The sequence below is a fragment of the Lampetra planeri genome, chromosome 43 (assembly GCF_965212315.1).
Source record: "Lampetra planeri chromosome 43, kcLamPlan1.2.h2, whole genome shotgun sequence".
Lineage (NCBI taxonomy): Eukaryota > Metazoa > Chordata > Hyperoartia > Petromyzontiformes > Petromyzontidae > Lampetra > Lampetra planeri.
The window spans coordinates 3,862,149-3,882,536 of record NC_136149.1 but is presented as its reverse complement, the minus strand read 5'-3'; the positions used below and the strand labels follow the sequence as shown (position 1 = coordinate 3,882,536).

At 47.4% G+C, this 20,388-nt stretch overlaps 1 protein-coding gene across 20 annotated transcripts in view; it reads right to left on the bottom strand.

Moving 5' to 3' along the window:
* Positions 1-4,885: 4,885 nt before the first annotated feature.
* Positions 4,886-20,388, bottom strand: part of LOC144732608 (muscleblind-like protein 1) — a 55,858-nt gene continuing 40,355 nt past the window's right edge. For 8 of the 20 annotated variants that reach the window (XM_078614087.1, XM_078614093.1, XM_078614096.1 and 5 more), the window contains 2 exons: positions 18,299-18,383; positions 4,886-11,287 (listed from right to left, as the gene is read on the bottom strand). In XM_078614087.1, the coding sequence (XP_078470213.1) occupies positions 11,118-11,287; positions 18,299-18,383 (255 nt within the window). In that variant the 3' untranslated portion in view covers positions 4,886-11,117. The other 12 variants (XR_013588214.1, XR_013588216.1, XR_013588217.1 and 9 more) reach the window with 7 other exon arrangements.

Below are 20,388 nucleotides of genomic sequence, written 5' to 3'. Positions count from 1 at the left end.
CATCCCCCCGGGAGACACGGGGAACGACGGCGTCGAAAGGAGTCACGCACCGGGTCAAACTTCATCGATCGCACAGCGCTGGGTGGCGAGAGATTCTATCTGGGGTGGGGCGCTGGATCCATCAAATTCACGAGGGGGGGGGGGGGAAGGGCTCGGAGTCCTCTTCCTCCGCTCCCGTCTCTAGAGTGAAGCTCAGTGCCGGATTATCGTAGTAGCACAAGTAGCTACACAAGCAGCTACACATGCTATGGGCCCCGCATTTTCAAGGGCCCCGCGCTAAACGCTTTAAAGACATCAATTCCGGTTCAGTGATTCTGCACTTGCTCTATTACTATAGGACTATACCGCCTTCAACTTTTATGAACGACAGGGTGTTTAAGGTTAGCGATTTGGCGTATTATCTGGCTGTATATCAAATGAAAAAATACAATTACTTTACTGTGCAAGTAAAAAATTGTGTTTTAATATTTGTCTTTTATTTAGGCCCCTTCATAACACATGCTACAGGTCTCGCACTAGCTTAGTCCGGCACTGGTCAAACCTCAGGTGCTGAATAGGAAATGCTCTTGGTAGGATTGGCTACGTACGGTGCGAATGAGGTTCGGCGTACGTACGACGGAATGTGTCGCGTCGAAATCTTGAAAACATGTTGAGTTCCAGCCGTCTTTATTTATTGTGCGTGCATGTTTGAACGAATATTCTGATTAACTTCTTTCGCACCGTACGCAGCCAACCGTGCAAATCGGAGGTGCGGGGGAAGAACAAACCACAAAAAGTTTTTCTAAAGAAACGAATTTTCAATCTAGAGTGCAAAGTGCATAGCTCCAGTGGTTTGCTCATATCGGCAGGAAGAGCATTCCAGACGGCCGCAGAAGCGCATCTGAAAGCGCGCGATGCGCTGATCGCCGTTTTTGTTTGACAGGAAGCCAAAATCCGCCGCTGCTGCGATGATGAGCGGAGGTCGCGTGATGATTGATGCCCCTCGACGAGATCAGCGAGTTTATAAGTTCGGTGCAAGAACGGCCAAATGCTGCTTTGAGTTGATAAGTTATTGCAAAACGCACATGAATAATCGGCACGCATAGCGCAATATGTACAGGGTGGTCCAAAAGTCAGGACACACGGGGCTATTTAATTAACTTTAGCACTGGCATTAAAACATTTAAATTATTTAAGCTCGTATTTTATCTATTATCGCGAGTAATATCTCTTCTTTTTCTTCTTCCTTCCTTTATAGGTGTCATTAAGTAGAATTAATTGAGACCAAACTAAATCGATGAATGGTCAAAGGTCACACGCGTGGCCTTTACCACAACAAATAGTCCACATTAATTTCAGAAGAGACTTCACGCGTGCATGCATTCGTGTTAATCGGGATCAGTTTTTTTTTTACACTTGTGACGATAACTTAACGCCAAAATGTGATTTGTTGAAATTTCAAATAGCCTGTTTCCTCGACTCTTCGGCCACCGTGCAGAAGCAATGCTGTGTATTGTTCATAATAAACGTTTTTGGGTTAGATCGCGTTATTTATAAATGTGTCGTAACCCTCCACCACCCGACACGGCCAATCAGTAAAAAAAAGTGTCATCGGGCGAATTGCCCGATGATGCTGGATGCAATTACCAGCGAAACGTCGAACTCAAAAATTGTTAATGTTGTGGTTTCACGCTTCAACACACCGGTGGGCTAAAGTAGTGAACTATTTGTATTTTTGTCAACGTGACACTTTTTTGCTGATTGGCCGTGTCAGGTGGTGGAGGGTTACGACACATTTATAAATAACGTGATCTAACCCAACAACGTTTATTATGAATATTGGTCGCGAAAGCCTGGTACGTGTTAAGCTGTGTATTGTATTGAAATACTTATAGTTCTCTCGCATCCATTGAGAATGTCTGACGTATACTTGCTGTTGTGCATGTTTACCCAGGAATGCGTCACCGAGTCTCGACTCCAAGTTTTAGTGTAAGAGGGCGAAGTTGATGCTGCGGTGTGGTGCTGGTCACGCCACCCCCTCGTGTACCATGCCAGCTCCATACGTGCTCGCTAACAGCACTTGCTCTAAGTTTGTTAAAGTCTATACGGGGGATGTTTGTCTTTGTGTGTGGTGCTGGCCACCCACCCTCGCATACCGTTCCGGCCTTCATAGGTGCTCGCTAACCAGCGCTTGCCCCAACAGTCTGTCAAAGACATCTTTGTCATAGTAATCCAGCGAGTCAATTGCAGGTACATCTTTTCGGCATAGGGATGTTTGGCCAATACCAGTTACATTGTGTTTGGGGTTGATTTTTTTCAACTAGGGAGGAAACCCATGCGCACCATGGGGGGAACGTAAGAAACTCCACGCTTGAAGGCGCCCGAGATGGGATTCGAACCGTGTCACTTTGTGAGTGTGATGGACAAGTGTTGCTCCTGCGCCACTCTAGACAGAGAACAGAGTATCAACAGGTGCTTGTACACACACATGTCCACGTACACTTGCACCCCACACTCTCTTTTGGCCCCCCCCCTCCCCCTCTCCGTCCAATACGTTGGCGTGTGCAACAATAGTTGCTTGCGCACAACCACGTCCACGTCACCGACTCTCGTGTACCACTTCGTGCCTTCTTTTAGCCCCGCCGCCCTCCCTCCCTCCCGATACGTTCCATTCATTGGCTACCACATTCTGATGAGCTCCCCCCCCCCCCCCCCTCAACTTGCATTTAAGATTTTAAGGGCTTGCATCTTGAATCCCTGCCTCACTTGATGCAGAAAATCTGGCTGTGACGGTCCCACCTGATGACGGAAACTTGTGTTGCCTCCGAAACGTCGTGATTTTTATTGTTTTATTTTTATTAATTTCATTTTTTACCTACGTGACTTTACCGAAAGAACTAAGAGTAGGAGGAGGAGGGTTCAACGATCTGGCTTCTCCGCATCTGCATCTTCTCGGGAATTTGGTCTACCTCCCCCACCCGACTCGATCTTTTTTCCTTTGATCAAAGGAAAAAAGATCAAGTGTGAGATGTTTCGATTTAAAACTTTCGTGACTGCAGGGATTCATATTCTTGGTTCTTTCGGTAAAGTCACGTAGAAGGGAAATAATAAAATAATAAAGCAATAAAAGTTTACAATAAAACAATAAAATGGTTTGATTTGTATTATTTTATTATTTCCCTTCTACGTGACTTTACCGAAAGAACCAAGAATGTGAGTAACGTTTGTAATTTACCGTATTCTCCAGATTATAAGACGCTCTGAAACACAGAATGCACTCCGAACGTGTGCCCCGTATAAATAACGTTATATATGTTAGATAGACACACACTTAATACGGGGGAGGGATCTTATATTCTGGAGAATACAGTAAAGTGATGGTCACGTGGTGGTGTCCGCAGACTAAACGCATTGGGGTGACATCAGAACACGTCCGAAGTGAGACAAAACTTCTCGATGTGTCGTCACGCCTTATACAAATGTTCATACATAGTGGGGGGGGGGGGGGGGAAATGATAAATTCGTTTTATTTTAAAACATTCAACAAGGCCCAGCGGCAGCGCGTTTCGCCGCTTCTTGCGGAGGTTCACGGTTCGCATCAAGCGGCCGCCCTGGTTATCGCTGCAGGTGTGCTAACCATCGTAATAATAGCACGCGCCGTCGGATTCACTCACAGTGCACGTTAAATATCCATCGAGGTAATTCGCAAGAGCAGGCCAACTGTGTGCGACCGGCGGCCGTTGTCCACACTTTGGCAAGATTCTAAAAATACACCGCGAAATGTCTCAAATCTGGGACTCGACACAGCAGCAGCAGTCATCGCTCCCCCACCCAATGCCCCCCTACACTGGCAGACTGATGCTCCAGGTCCCAACCCCTTGCAAAAGTGACTCCCCATCCTGGTCTCTTTGCGTTCTCCACTCGGTAAAAGAAATGAGCTTGAAAGTTGTCGCAGGCGACTTGGGGGCAACTTGGCGTGACGTAGAAAATCAAGAACCGCGGCGGGGGAGGGAGGGAGTGGCTCGAAAGCGAACGCTCGATTTTGCAACTGTTTATTTTTATTTTTTTTGTTTTTACCATACAAGCGATAGCAAGCATAACAAGTGAAAACTTAATTCTTATAGCGTATAGCGCGCGTATGGGTGGCTAAGCACATACAAACTAAAACAAGATAAAATGCGGAGCGCGAAGCGAAACCGTTGCAGCCATGCCCCGAGCAAGTGGCAGCAGAGCAGCGCTCTTCATTGCGGGGCCCTGGTGGCCCCTTAGTGCCCCCCCCGCCCCCCGTGACAATACCCACATAGTGAAAACACCCCCCCCCCATCCCATCATCGTGCTGCCACAACCCCCCCCCCCCCGCTCAATGGTGTAAAAAGACGGCACCTTCACACACTGATGATGTCTTCTTCTTGGTTCTTTGGTAAAGTCACGTAGAAGGGGAATAATAAAAATAAAACAATCAAATAATTCTCACGACGTTTCGGCCACACCGCAAGCAGCCGTCCTCAGGTGAAGACCAGGTCTGTCGAGAAGACAGAGTCTGAATGGTCTTCTCGACAGACCTGTTCTTCACCTGAGGACGGCTGCTTGCGTTGTGGCCGAAACGTCGTGAGAATTATTTTGTTTTATTTGTATTATTTTATTATTTCCATTCTACGTGACTTTACCGAAAGAACCAAGAAGATGAATCCCTGCAGTCACGAAAGCTTTAAATCGAAATTTGATGTCTTTTCGGCGAATGTGTGGGGGGGGGGGGGGGGGGCGAGCCGCCCCCCTCTGAAAATCAGTGAAGAACACCACAGCAGCAGAGTGTCTGGGTGGAAAGCACCTGCCACGATCTTCCCAACCCTCTAGCGCGCGTGGAATGCGGTGGCGCAAAGAACACGCTTTGCCATTCGGCGCTTGATTTGTTTTGTGTCGTGGCACTCCTTTGTAGGGACATCCACGGCCGAATAAAAAAAGAAGAGTGAGACGGTTTTGTGTTTTCACCACTAACGGCAGACCCGGAAAGGGATCTCGGCGATGAAACGTGGGGGGGGGGTGTTTGTTTTTAATCCGACTTGAACATTTGTTTTGTTTGACGATACATCACCGAACAATGACCAATAAAAACAGAATCGGACAACCGAGACCATCACCGAGAAGGAAATCGGGCTCCAGTTTCAAAATAGTTCACCCCCCCCCCCAACACACTGAACATTTATTCTCTAGACACATTTTTGTTATTGTTGTGAAAACAAATGTTATCAATTTCACTGCGTTGTGATATTTTCCAACACCTTTTAAAGATTCCTGGTGAGCTGCACGAAAGCGCATTGTGACTCGCGTCACGGCAACGTTCATTCGGAGCGAGACTGTAACTAACATTGCAAGTAAAATTGATCAGATGTTTGGCCAAAGATGCCCAACTCTGTCGAGTTAAAACTCGACAAAATCCCACCGGCCAAACGGGCACGAAACAAAACGGCGTGAATTCGCTGTAGCGGCTGCGAATTGTACGTACGGGTGTCAAGCAATGCAGCAGCAAGTGACCATTACGTTGTGTGGGTTTGTTTGTGGGGTTTTCCTTTCCTGGAATCCTCAAAACTGGGGTGGGTGACTGACTGGGGGGGGGGGGGGGGCACACAATGGGACGTCTAGACAGCCCACTCCAAGTGGCAATGCACTTGTGCCCTGCGAGACCCAGAAGGCTTTTTGATTCACCATTCCCCTTAAGCCGCTTGCAAGCGGAATGGCTGCCACCGAAACGTTGGCAAAAAATAAAAGGTTTTGGCTTTTGCGACTAGCTATACAAAAATGAGTACTGTAATGTATATGATTATTTCACGACGTCTTAGTCCAAACAGGCATATATGTATTATTATAATTACCATTTTAATGTATTTAATTTTTTTGTTTTTTATTTTTTGTATTTTTATTTAATTTTTCTCTTTTTTTTGTTTAATCATAATGACCAAGTATAAGTCTGTAATTATTTTACGTTTCTGTTATCCGTTTATTTTTCAGTTTCTCGATGTCTGTTATTGTTTATCTTTCTTGCCTTAACGGGGAGGGGGGGCGGGGGGGGTGTTAAAAACACTGTGCGTTATGTGTGTGTTATCTTTTGTTGACGGGACAAAGTGGAAGCGTTTATAAGCAAGCGAGTGAGCGGGTGAAGACGACGGCTGCTACTGCAGACGTCCCCGTCCCCCCGTGCAGTGCTCCGTGTGGCTTGCGGCCGATTCACCGTCAAAGCAAAGTTGTGCCTCTGTGCCTTCTCCTCGTGTGTCCCCCATTGCTCCTGCATCTGTGCGCTCACTGTGCAAACGTGACTCGAAACCCCCCTTCCTTTAGCAAACTACACACAAGCTCCAAAGCCTTTGTCCGTATGAAGCAAAGCACAACATTTTTGCCTTTTTCTTGCAAGCTTTTTGCTTTTGCACTGACGGCAGCTGCTTAACCTTGACAAAAAAAGCCTCTTCACTTTATAGACATTTTTATCCAAAATAAGATCTTGATATTTTACACGTTTATTTTTTTTTAATCTATCTCTTTTTTTGTTTCTCTCTCTCTCTCACCCCCCTTTTTTTGACTATGTACAGAAGTGCAAAAATGTCGTCATACACAACCTCTTCCCCTCCACCAGCATCTAAAGCACAATTCTGAAGCCACTGTATATAAGTTGCACTTACAACCACCAAGTTTTTTTTTCTCTCCCCTTTCTCCGTTAAACTTTGGTTTGCTCGTAATAGAAACATATTAACGTCACCACAATTAGGGATCGCGTAGTTTCAACAGTAAGCGATGGTTCCCCACCCTCACACTTAACTCGAGTTATACCAGGCCCATATGCACAACACGAAACGTGGTTGGGGAGTGTCCCATTCCGGATGGATTTGAGTGCGCACCACGAGGTACACCCCCCTCATTTCGTTTATCGACTGATGCAGTTCAGGTTTCACTTACCCAACCAAGTTATGACATCACACTGATGACGATGATGATGATGTTGGTTTGCACGCGCACGCACACACAACACAATCACAGAATATAACTTTTGTGACCGGGCATGCGAATCTCAAATCCCGGCGAACATTGGCAATTCAAGCACTTTTTAAGTTTTAATTATATTTGAACGGCACTTTATAGAAACCTGTCTTTAATACCGCGATTTTTTTTCCTTTCGTTAACGACACGAGAGAACGTACTATCACTCGCATGGAACGTGGTTTTTTGTCCGTGTCTGAGAAAACACAGCTTTAAGAACACACCCAGGTTTGTTGTTTTCCTCCGATAATCTTTGCCCAAAAGAAACATGCATTAAATGCCTTTGTTCTTGAAATGTAAACGACACTGGATAAAAACCAACGGCTTATCTCAATAAAATAAACGTCAATCCTCGTAATAACATGGCTTACAGACAGAACACACAAAATAAATGTTAATGTTTAGGTTATGACAATAAAACACTATACTCAAATCAATATCCGTAATAGTTTTTAGTCCTTTTGTATATCTAGTAGATTCAAATTAAACCAACAAACCCTTAAAAGCTTATTATAAAGAAAACTCGAAAGCATAAAAAAATATTTAAACTCTACCATTAAAACTAAAAAATAATGAATACATAGATTTGTTAAGTGCGGTCTTAATACCCTAAAATGACATATAGACTAGTCACTCTAATGTTTTTAATAATGAAAACGTACGTGTCTGGGATGCAACCCGTAAAAACAACTAAGGCCTTAAAAGTATGTATAATACAATGTAAAAATGTCTCATCCCGAGCTACAACATATTTCTCAATTTGAGAACCGTACTTTCAGCAGGGCGTGCGAGCAAAGGCCAAGGTCAGTTCTGACGAACCACCGACGTTGCGACAGACTGGGGGGGGGTGGCGGAGGTCGAGACGGGAGGTGGTGGTGGTGGGAGAGGGGGGTCCGGTCCGGATCGGTGCGCTCCACAAGTCACCGCGCGTTGTCATCCGACCGAGTTGCTGCACCGGGCCTGCAGCCCACGTGGATCTGCTCCCCCCGCTTCCCGGACACAAACCCCAACAGAACAACGAACCGGCCCCGGCCTGCGGCGATGCCAAGAGACGCGGGGCGGCGGGCGGGTGGCGGCAGGCGACGCGCGTGCAAATCGCGGGAACGTTCGCGACGTCAAAACAAAAACAACATCCCGTAACGTCGACCCCGACCTCCGTTCCCTGCAAAGGCCTCTGCCCCCCCCCCCTCCCACCAGTCGGCGAGATCGGCTTAAGAGCGCTATTTTGATTTGCAGCGAGACGGAAGGAAGAAAGAGGAAAAGCGGTCAGGTGAGGGGTACTGGGGTACTGGCCACAAACGCCGCTCCAAGTCGGCTTCGAGAAACGGGAGTGCCCACCAGCAACACTTAATGCCAATGGTCGCTAACGCGCTATAAATATCGGGTCGGTTGTTTTTTTCGTGTCATCCTCGACGGCTTTGTCCGCAACAGCATTCCGAATCAAGCGCGCAGGCTTTGGCGGCCTGGCAAGCGGATGAAGAGGGAGAGTTCGCGGGAGTGCGTGTGCCTCGGATGCCTCTCCCACCACCGAGAGAGGGCTGCCCCGAGAAGGTGGAACCGAAATATAGAAAGAAATCAAAACATCCAAAGGAATTTCCTTTCGAACAACTTTCAATTTGAAAGAGGCATCATTTCAATTAATTATTGACTGTAGGCATATATTAAGATGAATATTAAAATCCTCGAACGTAATATTAACATTATTTTCGTTGAAATTTTTAAAAATGCGGAATGGCACAACGATTCAGGTTCACATCAGACAATGCCTTGGATGGCACACGCTCAAAACTCAAAACGTCGTAAAACGCGCACAGAGGCAAGGTCGTCTCTGTCTTTCTTTAAACGTGCGCAGCCTTGCGAACTGTTGCCGCCGCCGCCGCTGTTGCTACTGCTGCTGCTGCTACTCGCGTGGTTCACAGAACCTTGCTGAAAGCACACAACTTGAGAAATACATCGCCGTGCTGTTCCCTACTCGCCGCACGAAGAGTAACACTTGCGTTTGTTTACAATGGCCAGAACGCGTGCCCGTTCTGCCACTCGTGGGACTGACAATTCGAGGACTACCTCCTGCTACAGTAAGGTGGTGAAAGTTAACGACGAGCAGTTCAGGATGCATGCAAGGTAGTAACAATTCATTATTTAACGTAAGCTTTAAACATTTAACCTTACTTCTCAATTGGTCAAGAAATCTAGTTTAGAGTCGACTGCCAACAGCGACTGCAGTAGTTTCTTAGTAGCAAGATATTTTTTTTTTGGTTAAAGCATTTTATAGTCTCGCGACTTTTGGGGATATATTTAAAATAAAATATTTGTCGATTACTCAAGATTGCACAATTTCTTTTACTCGATGCCACACCAGTGACGACGAGCTAAGCGCCAACTTTGTGTGAATGAACGAAACTACTCTGGCGAGCGGGGGGAAGGATTAGCGAGGAAGGGGATTGTTGGTTGGGGGGGGGGGCTTGCTTTTTCCAGCGTGAAATGCGAACACAAAACACAAGCGACGAGTGCTCTGTAACCATCGCAGCACAGTCCCTGACTTCCCAAGATCTAACAGCATGCGCTCCACTAAACGGAGGGGGCCCCAGAAAAACCAACACCGAGCCCAATCAGTCGGCTGCAGTCAAAGCGGATCACACTGTGTCCGAGACCAACAACAGGTCAGCGAGACCTTCATGCTTTGACGTCAGAAGGTTGAACAATTACGCTAATTTAAACCCTCGCTTAAAATAGTATTTACTTTTAATTTCAGCAGTGGAATTTTGCCCGCTGCCCTCAAACTAAAACTTTTGAGAAAAGCGACTGCAGCTCTGGTTCAATGTTTTGTCACGGATGTAACATCACGTGGGGAGGAATCTCGCAGAACACAAAAGTTCAGACGGTATCACGACGAGTGATTTCTTTAACCTTACATCAACGGATACCCTAGTCCCAATTCAATATTTTAGGTCGAGACGAAATAACAATTTGGCTATTTTTTTTCTTTAAGAACTCCCTTCGACCGTGTTCAAAAACTCTAAAACGGGGCCAATCGAGCGTGGGGGGGCCGGGCGGTACGCCACGGCGGGGCTGCTGCTGCCACGCCATCACGGCGCCCGGGGTTTTGTGGGTGGAGGAGGGGAGTGAGGAAGGAGGAGTGGGGGGGGGTCGCGCGACGGGGAGCGGGCGGGATGCTCGCCGGTCGTGCGTGACGGAACCTTCGTCGGGTGGCGAGCGACGAAGTCCGTGGGCGCGACGGGTCGTGCGATGGGGAATGTGCAAAAGGTGCCTCGCCTTGCCATCCCCGGCGTCTCGTTCCTACTCACCGCGCGGGTCTGACTGCAGATGCATCTGTTTTTTTTTTCTTGTTGTCAGTGTTGGTTATTTTTTGTTTTTTGCCAATCCAACTTTTCAAGATCGGTGCTCTTGAAGTTGCCATCATGCCTTTGCCAAATTTAAAATATCCGTGCAAACTGTTTATGATTCCAGGAGGCAGACATAACTAAATTTCTAATCTTACATTTTCTCATCTTCTGGAACATCACTTTCCTTGACTAATCCAAGAGCATTGCTAAACACAAACATGCACCACTATGCTGTCTAAATGAGCCATACTGTTAAAGTTCTTTTCACAAATACTCTACATAAGATACGGAAATTTCCCATCAAGAACATGCACTTATTAACCTATATATACCCTAAACTGCCCCATTACGAAAGGATCATTGATGCCAATCAGTTTTATTCCTTCCCTTTTACCGCAGCCGTAATAACTAAATGTAATCGTCGACTAAACGCCGATTGAGCTGTACCGCACTTCAAGAGCATTAATTGAAAAGTGAACCAAATCCCTCAATTGCGTGGATGGTACACAACAGCAACAACAACAAAAAACGCACTAATGGTACCGGGAAATATATATTTTTTTATCACGCCCCTTTTGCTGCTGTATAAAGTGTGGGAGGATGTGGGGAGGAGAGGTTGGGGGGGGGAGGAGGGGGTGGGCAGGGAGGAAAGCAGCCAGCTATGGGGGCATATAGGCAGTGGGTGTCAGACGGTGCAAGGCAGGGTGGGAGCGGGGGAGTTGGGGGTGGAGGGGTTGGTGGTGCAAGTGTGCGGGGGGGCATTGGAGCTCAGCATGCAAACTGCAGCAGGCCCGATTGGGCGGCGGCAGCGGCGGCGGCTGCGGCTGCGTGCGAGCTGGCGGCGGGCGGGTGGTAGTATTTACAGAGCGGACGCGAGCACTTTCCCTTGGCGGCATCACGGCAGACCGTCACGCGATCCTCCACTATTTCAACATGATCTGCAAAACAGCGATGGGGGGGGGGGGCAGGTTCGACACCGCGTCACGGGCGCGACGCGCGCAAACACACCCATGCACGCACTCTGGGGCACCATTCCGTTCTCTCCTTGCGAATTGCAGCAATGTGGTTCAGGAGCTCAATGGCAATGTCTTGGGCCCTGCTAATTTCGCCACGACGAGAGGGCTTCAGGAGAGTGAGTTTCTGCAGTTTTGTTGTTCCTCCTCTGTTGACGAAGTGAGTTTGCCATACGGTCCACAGTTTGCCTTGCAAGGCCACAGTCGCACCACTGCTACTGTGGCACAGTGGCACCGTGGTTTGTCATTAACCTTGCGGAGCACTCACCGCACGCAGCCTGCACCTGCCAAACCATCCCAGCACTACGCTACGATGTCCCCCCCCCCACCCCCCCACAGACTAGTGGCACGACACAAAGCCACCGGAATTGCCACAATTCACAATTTTACCCCACCCCGTCCGATTTGTCGTGACAATTTCTATTTGAGTTTTCTACAAGAATGGCGAATCTAGCGATTTCCAGCGGTCACAGGGAACACACGGACGAACCCACGGCACGATAGGCGTACACGAATCTATCGAGGCGTGGAGGTTCTTACACATGCGCATCTACGCATGCATCGCGAGCTTTAAAAAATCGACATAAACTCGATGGGTGGATCGTTGCACCCCCCCGCAAGCCATCGTGCACGGGGGCCCCCGTCTGGAATTCTCTCGTGTGCCTCTGCCCGCGTGGAGGCAAAGAGAGTGGGCACCATCACTTGGAAGCTGTGCCATTTTCTCACACAAGGGGGTGTCTCATCACGATTAGCTCCAGATGTGTTTGGAGGAACAATACGGCGCAGATACATCTGGATTTGTAAAAAAAACTTCCACATAATTATGGAACTGCTGAGCGAAAATCGATTCCGCTGACGTCAGGGGAATTTTATGGGAGATATTAATCTCAAGATTGTCCGTCACATGGCCTGGCCACATTCTGTAGTGGCCGGTCCCTCAACACTTCCGTGGGTAGTTCTTCTCCAAGAATGGTTACACTGCTCTGCGAGAGATCCGAAGGGATATTTCGTCTCGTGCCGTGATTCCGAGAGCACAACTGGGATATAATTGGGCAAGAAATGAGAATACACGTTGAAATGTCGCCCCTAAGCGTTTCTGTGTGGCCTGCAGCTATTGCCTTGATCTAAGCAGCCAATCAATGACATCATCAGCAAGGAACAGGATTCATGAATCGCACCTCGAAAAGATGGTGCCATGATACTTTTCATCATGTAATACCATCTCAATGGGACAATCGGGATAATAGTGGGGGAAAAGAAGTAACATAAACATTTTCTAACATTGTAACTGCCTCCCCCACCTTCCCCAGCTGCCTTTGTGCTCTCTCTGATCTTCAGAGCCTCACGCCACTTGGAACCCCAATCTGCCAGCCCAGGGAACAGCCTAGGAACAATAGCCCAGTTCTGGCCCAGCATCCGGGAGGGGGGGGGGGGAGGTCCTTGAACCGTAAAAGCACGCGCTGTCCGCTTCACAGTGAACGTGAAAGATCTAGTGATGTTGTGAGGTTGCGGTGATTGTGTGCCGACGAACGTGGTCCAAATTTGAAGGGTGACCCACAAAGCTACTCGACTGGGAACACAACAGAATCATCGCGCCCCTCTCCCCGCCTCCACCGGCAGACTAATTCATCTGCGATACGTGGAGCCTTCGTGATAGCCCTGTGGCTACAGAAACGGCGTCAATTTCAAACGTAAAAAAATTATTATTGTTAGATATAACAGGAGTTCGCTGGAATATGATGACATTTTAAGTATGTTAATAGGGATACAATCTTGCCTGGAGGGAGTTCAAATTGTTTGCCAGTTTTTCTGTAATATAAAAATAACATCAACCCATAATATAAAACAAATCAATATGCTTTACATAATATACATTCGAAATATATGCATGTACTAAACATGCTCTATGTGTATATAAAAAATATGTACGGTTTATTCCCCGACACCAATTGTACTTCTCCCCCCGACACCAATTGTACTTCTCCCCCCAGCTAAGATGGCTTTTTCATTTACATATTTCTGCCAGGTGCTCATAACACAGGGCACGTCATAAAGAGTGGTTTATGATCACTTTGCAACTGAAGTTGAAAGTGTGAATGCATCGTTTCTGTCCATCTGTCTGTCTGCTGGAGGGGCACACTCTTTGCTCTTGTCCAGATGATCCAACGTCAACAAAAAGTCTGTCTAAAGTTGTGTCACTATTAGGGGCCCATCCCAGAGCAAATCGGCCACCTTGAGTGAAAGGCTTGCATAGAACATGGGAGATTTAAAAAACCAGCGCTAAAAGGCTCATCCTTGACGGTGACGGCGATGACGTCAATTTCGTGCGAGGTCTCCACCCTTCTACGTCCCACGTCACGCACCGCGTGACCTCATCTCGCTGTGCAGCATGAAAAGTAACGGTCACCATGGTTCGTGAAATACTTACGAGGACAAACGCAGTGTTACAGAACACGTGTGTATGGCATCCGCCCCCGCCCTGTTATATTTACAGTTATTGCTAAGCTGTGCCTGCGAGTCAGGGTGCCAAGCTGAATTGGGGGTGAGATCATCCTGGGAGGGCTGAGACCACCCTCTGAGAGGGCCGAGATCACCCAGGGAGGACTGATATCGCTATGGGAGGGCTGCGATATCACCCCCCGGGAGAGCTGAGATCACCCCAGGAGGACTGAGATCTCCACGGGAGGGCTGAGATCACTCCAGGAAGACTGAGATCACCCCCCTGGACAGCTGAGGCTACTCAGACAATAAACCAATGTGGGCTCAATTGGTAACAAAGGTACGAGCGCACCGGGCCAGAACAGTTCCCCATCCGTCTGTGGAAAGGTGGAATCGGTCAGGGCCACTGGTCTCCGTAAGAGTGACTGTGAGAGTCAGCCGACGGGCACTTCTGCTGACACACCACGGTGCTACCAATTCAGAAGGGGTCTCGGCGAGTCGGATGGGTTTGGCAACCACAGGGGCAGGGCTTGAAAGAGGCACAACAACCCTCACTGTTAAAATGTAATTATCGAAATCCTGCCGCCGATAAAAAAAAAATAAAAGACTGGCGATACAAACAGGCAGCCAAGCAGTGGCCACGTTGCGGCAGGGTTTTGTGGGTAAATAAAGTAAACCTTGGCTTGACTTACATAGCATGACACGGTCTGTCGTGGTCATATCTCTTCGGTTACTGCCACTGAAAGATGCCCTGCATGCACATTGCCATGGCGGTGACACCTCCCGACTAACCGAACGCACAACACAGTTTCAACGGGTCTTTCAACACGAGGGTAATTCTGACAATGCAAATATTACACCGTGCACTGCTAGCCACGCTCCTCACGATGTATTGTTTCCACCATCCTTGCAGACGTAAGGATTATACTGTTGAAAGTCGGATGACAGAAATTGGCTTGAGGTCTCTCATGACAAGTAAAGGAAGCGTGGTTCAAGTGAAGTTGGGAGGCAATTACCACAGTTTAACATCGTGCGAATCGTGAACCAATTTAACCGAAGAGACGACAAGCAGAGGACATTCAATTAAACTACGTCTCCCGCAGCAGTCACCCCAATTTTGAAAGACCGCACACATTTGCAACAACGTCTCATTTCACGAAAACCTCAATTCAAACGATTCAACGTGGCCGTCTACCGTTCTAAAAAAAAGGGGCTTCTGCTTTGATTAGGGATTTTCTTTTGTTTCTTTTCCAGATGCAGAGCAAAAAAGAAAACCCGTGACACTTTTGAAGTAGCGCAAGGCGAACACTGAAAGCATTACATGGCGTGGCAGCAGCGAAAACGATGGCATACAGAGACACGCACAGAGGAGAAAGCAAAACGGACAAAACGAATGTGGCATGCGAGGCAGCGCGTGACAGAAGGTTTGCTGGTTCTTGCAATTGTTTTGTGAGTAAAAAGAGCCCAGGAGATGAGATAAAGGGAGTCGCGTACACCACCGACTTAACCAGCTTCAGCTTTTGACTTTGCTTGCTTCTGAGGTTTTTCCATTAGTTTGTTAGCCTTTTTCAGGCACTCTGCGGCACTTATTTCCAATTTGGGACTTGATATGAGATCACATCTGAAGAAGCACTCGCTTTTCCTTTCCCACAGTTGTTCTCTCTCTCAACGGCGTTTTAATGGCATGCTGCTCAACCTCGCTACCAGTGGGGCTACCCACTCAGCTAAACTCAGCCCCCAACCATCTCTGCTGCGCGCTCTGTGACCGGTTCGTAATCTGCGAGCCGCGCACAGAACCGGGGCAGCACCGCAGTGGTGAGATGTGACATTTCGCCCCATAAAATTTCGGTAAAAGAATTTAAAATATATATATATCCTTCCAGGCTGATGCGCCGATGGTTTCCTGGCAAGCGTGATTTTCTTGCAAGCAGGTTCACTCCGGCCCCGGCACATTGGATGTTCTGATGAAGGCACCACACAGAAGTTATCCTAACGTTCGCCAAGTCTGGTAAGTTTAATAATTCGGCTGTCAGATCTGCTTCTCCCGCCGTCTCGGAGGAATAACAAACAAATGGGAATTTATTTGCGGCCGAGTTAAACCTGCACGAGCCTTTCACTGCCTTCGACCGGAATAATCTCCTCTCTGGGCATTCTCAACGCTGCAGACGTAAATAAACACTACAACTCAATAATTTCTTCCCACAAATCTTGAAGGTGCCGGGGTTTGATAACTCGGGAGAGCAGATAATAGCAACAACACAGAGAATATTATGGCGGCCATAAACGCAGCGACGCTGGAAGATAAATATTCGACTAAGCTGTGAAGTGTTGTAAATGAAATATACATCTCTTTCACATCGGATTAGTGTCTCCTTATCAAACACAATGTATTCGATATGCACGGACCATTTTAAGTTTGTGGAATCCACAATCCACGGGAGAGGTGCGGAGAGGAAGTCATGAAACTAACATCTCGAAACTATTCCTCTAAAACTTTCCATCCAATATTTAAACACTTACGCTCTATTGGTGCAGTTGGTTATTTTTTTTATATTAAATCTTGTCCAGAATAATCCCACTTTACGTTAGCGCAACATTTTATTGGCCATGGTTAAATTAATTACGTAAAATAATCCTGTGCATAACAAACCCATTCCTGGAAGTGACTGCTCATGTCAAAATTATACGCACAGAAAAGGCGGGGGGGAGAGCGGGTGCAGCGGGGTGTTCAAAATATGTAAACACGAAATGCAATAACTTTTATCAGAGAGAAAACTAAATTGAGTGTAAAATCATACAGAGCCAGATGGCTTAATACTTCATGGTAAGGCCATAGTAATAACATAAAAATAAATGGAATTAATATGAAGATTCCTGTGAACGGCGGCTTTGACGTAGACAATTCGATAAGTAATTAGGATACCGATTTAACTTGTGGCTGCTGTGTGGCTTTTGGTGCCAATCCAACCAAATCTTTCTTGCAACTCCTCAAGAATGTTTTGATTTTAAATATCCAACATTTCAAATTTGCGAGATAAAGTTGCGTAGCCCAAGTAAGGCTCTTGTTCATTTCAAAAATACTGCCATTTACAAGCAAATTTTTGCACTAAAAATGTTTTTTCCCGGGCAAAAGGAACGTCTGCACTAAAGCGTGATTTGCATTACCGTGCCGCCAATTCACACATACTTGTGCAACCTCTGCGAGACACAAACCAGAAACCATGCCTTGGCTTTCAAACACATTCCAAAAGCCGGATAGCATATCCCAAATAAACGTTTTTGGGTTAGATCGCGTTATTTATAAATGTGTCATAACCCTCCACCACCCGACATGGCCAATCAGCAAAAAAGTGTCACGTTGACAAAAGACAAATAGTTCACTACTTTAGCCCACCGGTGTGTTGAAGAGTGAATCCACAACATTTACAGTTATTAAATACGACGTTACGCTGGTAATTACATCCAGCATCATCGGGCAATTCGCCAGAAAGGTGAAGCCCTCACTTGCTTGAGTTCAGGCTGATTGGCCGTGTCGGGTGGGAGGGTTACAACACATTTATAAATAACGCGATCTAACCCAAAAACGTTTATTATGAATAATATTGGTCGCGAAAGCCTCCCAACGTGTTAAACTGAGCATATCCCAATACGAATGATTACTGATGTAAGATAAAGATGCGAGGTCAAGCGCTTGGGAATTTTCACCGTGCAGCCCGTGTCGGAATGCGGAGGCAGTGTTGACACGGCCCAGTGGTTTGTCGTTTTGTCGCAAAGGTTTGCGCTTTCGAATGCAAGAGCACGAGCCCTGGTTAATACTGCTGGCGTATCGACCAAAATATCACGTGCACTCCGCTACACGGTGCACGTTAAAGAGATTACCCCGTCACTCGAAGAAGCGTGGGTCCAGCGTGTGCCGGGGGGGGGGGGGGGGTAATGACGCCTACAATGTTGCCAAATTTGCCAAATTATCCGGAAATTACCTAACATGGACACGCATGGTAAATATCGCCCCCCCTAATGTGAAATCTTAGCTGATCCCTCCGAACAAAAGCTTTCCTGGGGAAGCATAGAGTAAAAACAAAAACATTAATCTCATGACGAAATAATGGACGTTTTCACATATGCCCGCAATTAACATCGAGATTTATTGCATCACCCGTGCCAATCAGGAGTGAGCTGCTGAGGGGCTTCATTCTAAAGAACGTTTCGTTCTAGGCTTCAACGCACCTCCGGCAATTATCGTTTCACCTAACAGCTCCGCATTGACACCCCCCTTACACACAAAAGTCACGCCAATTCGCAAACCTTCCCCAAAGAATGAACCACAGAAAACAAACAAAGATGATCAAACAAAACCAAACAAGAAGAATCCCACAGCAGCAGCAGCAGCGGCGGCGGCGGCGGCAACGGCAGCTGCGACGACACAACGCGTGCCACACGAGACGGAGGGAGAAGCCAGGGCAAGCAGAGGCCAAGCCAGGCATGAGAGGCCCCTACCTTCCAGAAGATGGAGAAAGCGACAGTTTGGCCGAGTGCAGTGGCCCGATTTGAAGTCACGACAGATGATTAGGGTGTCCGCTGACTAGGGGGGAGGAGAGAGGAGGGGGTGAGCACAGTGAGCAGGGAACAGGCAGGAGCCAAGAGGGGTCAGTCAGGGGGTGGGGGTGGGGCGGGGGGGGGGGCAAGAGGACACCGGACACGCACGCGCAATGATGAGCCGTTAACCAAGCAGGGACAACTGATATCTGTGGAAGCGCTGCTGTGAAGGGACCCGCCAATTAAGAGGCATATGGACGAACAGCTTCGTTAAAATGTAAGTCTCCCTTGGCGCATTCTGCGGGCGATGATCATTTAAGCGTTGTTCTGCCTTCACTTCTTCTCCCCTTTGCCTAATTGCTGGGTAAATGACGCAAACATTTTTTTTTTAGGGTAGTGGTTATTAAGGCGTTCATTAGTCCGAGACAATAACTGCAAAAGTGTTATTTGTGAAGCCATGATAATTATAATCATTGCACATGTTTGTGCGTGTGCGAGTCAACGTTAACATCATCACGCGCCGATGCAGTTCGCGCTGCAATTGCACGCACGGGGGGGTGGGGGGGGAAGGCCGGTGGAATTCTAGCCAATCGGCACGCTTACCAGCAGCATCGACACGCGCAATTATTTTCCAAGACCCCGGGTCCACAAGTGACCAATGCGAATGACCTTTGCAGCCCATGTGACAACCACACTTTGACTTTTGCTTCTGAAACCGAAGTTAACTTGACGGCGAGGAACCCACGCTACTCGCTCCACAAAATAGTCACAGATGGCAAACAACTGGCTGTTTCACCAGGTGAGATTCCATCCAGACGACAAGCCCCATCCGCAAAGATGACCCACGTGAGGGCAGTGGGAACCCTCTCGGGTGCCATGGCCTCTACAGTCACACGCAAAAGTCGACAGAAAGGACGCTGAGAATAAAAGTTTACGAGGGTGTCAACGTAACTCGGCGGTCGAAGAGCTGAAGTCCTTCATTCGAGTCTGGGTTTTCAGCTGCCCATGATGAAACTGGACTCTGAAGTTTCGTGGGCCGATGGTTTTCTGCCTGGTCACCAATGACTCTTTAAAAAAAAATGTAAAATTGGATTTTCCACTTAATTTGGCTGGAGACAATTTCGGAAAACTAAAATTTTTGGTTTGACTGCCATGTAACTCACAGGAGAAGTTACATGTTGCCCACAATACAGGCTGATGCACTACTCTGCAAGCGTTCCGAATACACACTTTGCTCTCATGGCGTGATTACACGATATCGCACAATTTTAATAAAATATGGGGGGGGGGGGGGTGAAAGAAAAGAGAGCTTAAGTATTATAAAGTTTCTAGAAACCATATGGAAGGAGACACCAAGAGTGGATTTTTCCGACTGGTCTTAACCCTTTCCGAAGACGTCATCAGTTTCTCTTCCGATCTCATTCCGATGACGTAAAAGGCCATGCGGGAGGGTGTGGCACAGTTTGGCACCGGCTATCAGAGTTCGGCCATTCTCTTCGCAGAGTACAAACTTCTTCACGAACAACGGCGCTACCCCCCTCTCTTAAACAAAATTAACGCTAACCGCTTGCGCGTTCCGAGATTCAGCGGTGAACGGGAGCCACCCTGCAACTTGCAGATGTCTCGGAATGGAGTTAGAATATTCCAGCTCTTGAGGCCTGTCCCTCTCGACTAATGATGTGCAACTGTTGCACAAATAATACCAGCGACCAAACCAGGTCCATTGATCGGTAAGACATGCAATTACTCCCAGAATTCACCAACTACAAAGCCCCGATCTCATACTCGGCATTATCCGTGAAATATCCACTGCTACGTTCTACTTTGTGGAACAATTCACTTTAAGGGATCTCAGAGGAAGCTCTGATATTCACTCCCGTGAGCCATTCTCCGACATGGGAAGGTTTCACTTCGCTGCGAGATTGCCAAACGGATTATTCATTTTCGTGACGCAACGCCAACAGCACAATTGGGATTCAGTTGGGGGAGTAGGTAACTAAAAAAGCTTCAGCAGAATAGAAATCAGTTCCCCTGGAGGACATTTAAACCAG